A 5,771-nucleotide genomic window follows, 5' to 3' on the forward strand; every position below is an offset into this window, starting at 1 on the left:
GCCAGGCGGCCCCTGCACCCGCCGGGGGTCCCAGGCCTGGTTTGGTTTTAAATCAGTATCAGTATTCTCCAGCCTTGGCACGATCGAGCTGCCTGCCGCTGGCTGCTGTCCTGCAGGAGTCACACAGGGCCGAGTTCCTGAGGTGGCATTTCAGGGAGGGCAGAGCACTAACCAAACTAGGTCCCTAGAAACCCCGGGAATTATTACAGTAGCTGAGGGTGGAAGACAGGTCTTATTTTTCTCCTGTTTCACCAGTTTCCTGGACTTCAGCTTTTGGCAGCATTTTGTGTGCCATTAAAATCCTTTGTTCTGACTTGTTCTCAGACTCGCGAAGGTGTGGGAAGGGACTGAAAGCCAGCAGGCAGCAAACAATAAGCAACGGTTCTGTGCAGAGTTAGAGGGGCTCGGGGAGCTCTAGGTCCTCAGGCTCACCCAAAAGAGACTTCTAAAGGTCAGTAGCTATAAACACATGTAAATCTACAATTAATAATAACATGCTAGTTTTATATATTCATCTCTGACACATATCAATCTGCAATTCAGTCTGATAGCGTTCTTTTCAGATGAAGTAGTTCTCCTGTGGTTATATCCCCTTTTTGAGTGGATAAGGATAATCAAGGTTTTCCATAAGAGTTTAAAGCTTAATAGAAATTGGATCAAAACCGGAGCAAGGCTGTAGTCCAAACTCCAGCTGCTTGGTTGGGGACGTGGATGTTAGAAATAGTATCTGCTTTGTGTCACAGATTTAGCTGTACTCGCCTGCTACAACGATGGACAGCGAAGTACAAAGGGATGGCAGAATCCTGGATTTGATCGATGATGCATGGAGGGAAGATAAATTGCCGTACGAGGATGTGGCTATCCCTCTGGTAGGTGAACTGCTACTTATCAATCTGAGTTAAGGCTGGTGTGTTTATCACAGCCCCTTCCAAGAAACGGCACAGAGTATTGCCTGTGGTGCAGCTAATTTGTACAAAAGGTTCCCAGGATGGATCTGACTCACTCTTTTCTTGTCCTATATGCCAGTCATTCCTGTATGCATATATATGAAGACATAGGTGTTTCTCTCCCCATTCCCCTGACCAGCTGCCAAATCTCCTTGGAACTGGAGTGCCCTTCCCATTGCACATCAGGGAAAAGTAGAATTGTCCTTTCTCTGTGCTTCCCCTTCACGTTACTAGTGTTTGAAGTGGTTTCCTAGTTGGTTTGTAGAACAGAGAGGATCAGTCTTATGCTGACGGTTACACTTCATTTCCACTTTCTGAAATTCCATTAAAAGAAGCTGAAATTTTTTCAAATGTCTTCCTAATCAGTCTTTTCCAGATACAGTGCTGCTGTTGCCAATTCAAGGATAGTAGTGAACAAACTGGCATCTGCAGTAGGGCTCTTGCTTATAGCGCTGCATCCAACGCATGGCAGCTATCTTTTCATCCAGTGTACAGCTACGAGGCCAGAGGGGTGCGGCTGGGGAAAAGCTACCTCTGATCCCACAAAGCCCAGAGTTGAAGCTTCAGACCTCCCACGCTGATGCCTTTCCTTAGCTGTTTTGAAACTTCCAGGGAAATGAGAGGTAGCTGAGGATTTTCCCTTTCCTTGTTTTCTGTGGTACACAAGCTTTACCCTGGCTAGCACTGACAAAGCAGTCATGCTAAGATGGTGAGGACAGATAGGCTCTTAATTTCTTTTTGCACAGAGACATTTCCAAATTGCTAGTGACATGGCTCAAGCTTTAGCCCTTACACCACTGTCTTTTCAGAGAGGGCAAGGAGCAGCCACACACCTCCAAAATCCACATATATGGCACATGAGTTTTCCTGCCAGGATTTGGGCTTGAGGGAATGATCTTGCAGAACTGTGATTCTCAGATACAAGAGCCCAAACGCCGCGTTGCTTGGGATAACCTTTTATTAGGCAGGATGAATACTGTAAACTAGTTCCTTGCTGACATTTGCCTTTACCCTGTGTCCAAACACTACTGTTTCTTTTCTTACAGCCATCTCTTGAGCTACTTACAGTCACAGACAGAGGGCAGCCCCAGAGCAGGTAGCCTCATCAACTAACAATAGAAAGAAAGGCCTGGCTGTGGATATAAAGATCGCCAGGGATGGGATTGGCTCTGATCACATAGGAAAAAACCAGCACAAATTCACAGGAGACTTATCAGCGGCATTGTGAAGGAGCAAACAGAATGGCTGTCAAGTGGCATTTGAGCCTGTCCTGAGCATCTGATCCAGTGCTCGCTCAAGAGATTCCTATGAACTCAAATGGGCTCAAATCATATGCTGTTTTCAAAACTGAAAAATGTTATTTAGCTCACGCTGGGATTTCCAAAGATCTAGAACTCAGAATTCTTACCCAAATGGTATCTGGCAGAATAACAGGCACTCTGTGAGACTGCACCGATACAAAGAGAGAGAACAAATAATATAAGCAAAGAAGGAAAATGAAATCTCAGTTAAACTATACTTTCTACTTACTGTGTCATGAGCAGCTCTGTGTTACACCTGGTAGGGGTTTCTGACTTCTGCTGTTGATATAGCACAGCCACACCCAAGTTCAGCATGTAGAAAGCGGAAGGATTTCTCACCTGCCATAGAAAAGTAACATGTTACAGAACCAGTTGTCTTAATAACAGCTATAATAAATGCAGTATCTGTATTCTTGGCCACAGCAAAAGAAACACATTGCAAACAAGCAATGGAATAATTACATCGTACTATTATTTACTTATTTTGCATTTGTTATATATTCTCCTTCTTCACTGCGAGTGCAATCTGAGTGTATAGCAAGGCCCCAGGGTCCTGGAAAACCAATTTACCTTTCAGATTAAGCACCCTATTCATGTGAAAAGAATATTGTTCATAACTGGGCCTAGTAACATTTTTAAGTGGATCAGTATGTATGATACATATTGTTCAGATGCACCCTCTGGTCTCATTTGTGGATTTTTGTATTTATCCATATGAAGTCTTAGTAACCCGCTCCTTTCAGGAAGCATATTATGTGTGGAATCCATTGTTTTGTTCTCAGAATGAGCTTCCTGAACCAGAGCAAGACAACGGTGGCACAACCGAGTCTGTGAAAGAGCAAGAAATGAAATGGACAGATTTGGCTCTCCAGTACCTCCACGAAAACGTTCCACCCACAGGAAACTAGTGAATCAGTGAGATTTCATGCACTGGATGCATAAATGCAATATAAAAAGTATTTTCCAGCTTACCGTCGCTGTCATAAGCTTCTCTAAGGAGGAAATGACGTTTCTGAAAAAGGCTTGGATTCAAACAATGGTTCTACTCACATTGACCAAACACAGTTTAAAAAGGTTCTATAAGGAGTGTGAAATAACAATGGCTATCTGACACCTCAGAGCTAATATCAGAATGTTTCTCTTATGTAAAATTATTTCGTATCTTCTGTTAAATTGTTCTTAAGTTGGTGCCAATTCTGATCTTAAATGTTTTCTACATGTGATAAAAGAAGTAGTTTTTACTGTCTCCAGTTGTTATTGATTTCAAAGCTCACAATGGGACCATTTCTGACTCGGAAGGCTTATGTCCTAAGGAAGTATACCCGTGTAGTCTGTGGTTAGAGTTCAGTGTACAAAAACCAAATAGCCCTAAGTCAGTTGTGACCATCTTTAACTAGTGTGTGGCTGAGGGGTTGTGTGGGGCAGGCATGAAAGATTGGTCGACGGGACTCAAGAGCTGGAAGTTATCTGTAAACACAGGCAGTTATTTGAACTCCTCATCTCAGGATTTGATGGTGGTGGACAGCATTTCTAGTGCTGACAACCTGGGTATGTTTGCCAATACGCGTACTGTAAACAGAGTCTCTTAAGTTATGCTAAAATGGTGGTTACTCAAAATCATTGTCTTTTGAGGGATGATTGAGAGTGCAAGGAAGTGCCTGCCAGTCCCGGTGTACCACCTATTGAACTGACAGCCACTTGGATGAGCGCTCTCAGATGGGAAATCACTGAGGAAAGCAATGGGGAAAAGAAACAAGTGGGGCTTAGCTTCAGGCAATAAACTGTTACCTCTTTTTCTGCTGAGAAGAAAGGCAGGGCACTCTTGGTTTCTTTATCTCATTTTATCTCTGATTCTCAAATGTCTTTTGCAGCAGGTAAAAGCCTTCTGTTCATCTTGCATGTTTCACTGTTGGACCGATTCCTTCGCACCATTGGCAGAACTTGCTAAGGAGAAAATATTTTGACAGAGTTTAGGATTAGTGGTAGAGGTGAGAAAGGAACTGGAAGGAAAACAATGTTTCACATTTTCTTTTGCCAGTGCATCAGAAAAAGCACTTCCCTGGAGCTTGCAGCTTCTAGACTCTACAGAAGTTTTTTGGTGTCTTTCCTCAATGTTTATCCTCTTCAAAATATCAAAAAACAACTTTTGCCTGTGTGAATACCAAATAGAATCACAGCACGGCACACATCCTGTGAGATTGTGATTGCTGAGCTGCATGAGGATGGAGAGCTCAAGGTGCTTGTGGAAAAAATCACGTGTGCTGCTGGGCGCGCGCACCTATGTCTGAGGCATAATCCGTGCCTGTGCCAGACAAGCAGCACGCACTTGTCTGAACAAGAAGGAGCTGCAGAGAGCCAGCAGGCAGAGTTAAGGATTAACCCAAGAATTAGCAAAGTCAAAAAGCTTAATGTGTACAGCATGAACCAAAGAAACAGCTATGCAGCTGCGAACTGTAATAGTTCAGCTCCTGACTGGATCATCACCAGGGAGAAAAAAAGCAGAGCCTGTGCTTAATGAGGTGTTTCTGATCCTCCCCATGTTCCCTTTCCCTGGCCTACGTTAGAAGAATTTGCTAAGAAAACATTAGGCAAAGCTACCACACAGCTTCTGTCCAGCAGTCGTCTCTGCTCTCTCTTCCCCTCCCTTCTCTCATCCCTTTACATACTGCCCACCACCCTCACTTTTCCAATTTTGCCACGAGATCTTTCAGCTCCAATTTCAGACTTCCTTTCCTGCCCCTGCCAGTTGTCTCTCTTTGCATCTGCCATCTTCTTCCTCTCACCCAGCAGGGAAAAAAGAAAAAAAAAAAGCCTTTCTTACTTGAATTAGAGCTGGATTCATGAGGTTCCAGCAGGTCTGCAAGAAAATGTGGGGATGCCAGCTGTACATGTATCATCCAAGACAGCAGTTGCTTGGCAGCCCCATGGAGACCCAGATTACCTCGAACTGTCACAACATAGCGCTGTGCATCTGCCTCCTGCCTGAGTTGACAGGGTCTTGTAAGTTAGAAGGGGTGCTGAGGAGGAGAGCTGGAGGGACATGGGAGAGTAAGGATCATCAAGAATGCTACCAAGGTAGGGCCCTGTGAAACTAAGTGCTGGCCCAGCCCAGATGCTTATCAGACTTGCAGTGACACCTACAATCTTCCCTGCCTTTTGACATTCTTTGCAAAAGACAAATAGACATGCAATAATTTCCTTAATTTCAACACCTGTAGTCAAATTGCTGCTTACAGCGTGATACCAAACCATTTGTCTCTTTGATTAGTCATTCCCCAGGGTGAACCTTAAAATAAGGAAACCTGGTAGAACAGAAGGTGCCCCACCTTTTTAAGAAGAAGCTTTAGTTGTATAACTAAAGACTGGTCTTCATTTCTCGGCCGGTAACTTCCTCCTTTCACCACACCTACTGTTCCTGGCGGAAAAAAAGAATAAACTGTTGTCAGAGACAGCAGACACATGCCAAAGAAATTGTGGGATCCTTAAAATCTTTTACCTGTAGAAGTTCCATGTGGAAGTCCAT

At 43.9% G+C, this 5,771-nt stretch overlaps 1 protein-coding gene across 1 annotated transcript; it reads left to right on the forward strand.

The window, feature by feature from the left end:
* The first annotated feature begins 754 nt into the window (after nt 1-754).
* On the forward strand, nt 755-3,302 carry ANAPC13 (anaphase promoting complex subunit 13). Its single transcript, XM_009706837.1, has 2 exons — nt 755-869; nt 3,031-3,302. The coding sequence occupies exons 1-2, from the start codon at nt 771-773 to the stop codon at nt 3,154-3,156; spliced, it is 225 nt and encodes a 74-aa protein (XP_009705139.1). The 5' UTR covers nt 755-770; the 3' UTR covers nt 3,157-3,302.
* The last annotated feature ends 2,469 nt before the right edge of the window (nt 3,303-5,771 follow it).

This window comes from Cariama cristata, unplaced genomic scaffold, assembly GCF_000690535.1.
Source record: "Cariama cristata isolate BGI_N322 unplaced genomic scaffold, ASM69053v1 scaffold44018, whole genome shotgun sequence".
In the NCBI taxonomy this organism is placed as follows: Eukaryota; Metazoa; Chordata; class Aves; order Cariamiformes; family Cariamidae; genus Cariama; species Cariama cristata.

Excerpts from the sequence above, each read along its gene's own strand:
- ANAPC13 (XM_009706837.1), top strand. The coding sequence starts at position 771 with ATGGACAGCGAAGTACAAAGGGATGGCAGAATCCTGGATTTGATCGAT. Across the intron at positions 870-3,030 it reads AGGATGTGGCTATCCCTCTG|AATGAGCTTCCTGAACCAGA; the intron begins GTAGGTGAACTG and ends TTTTGTTCTCAG.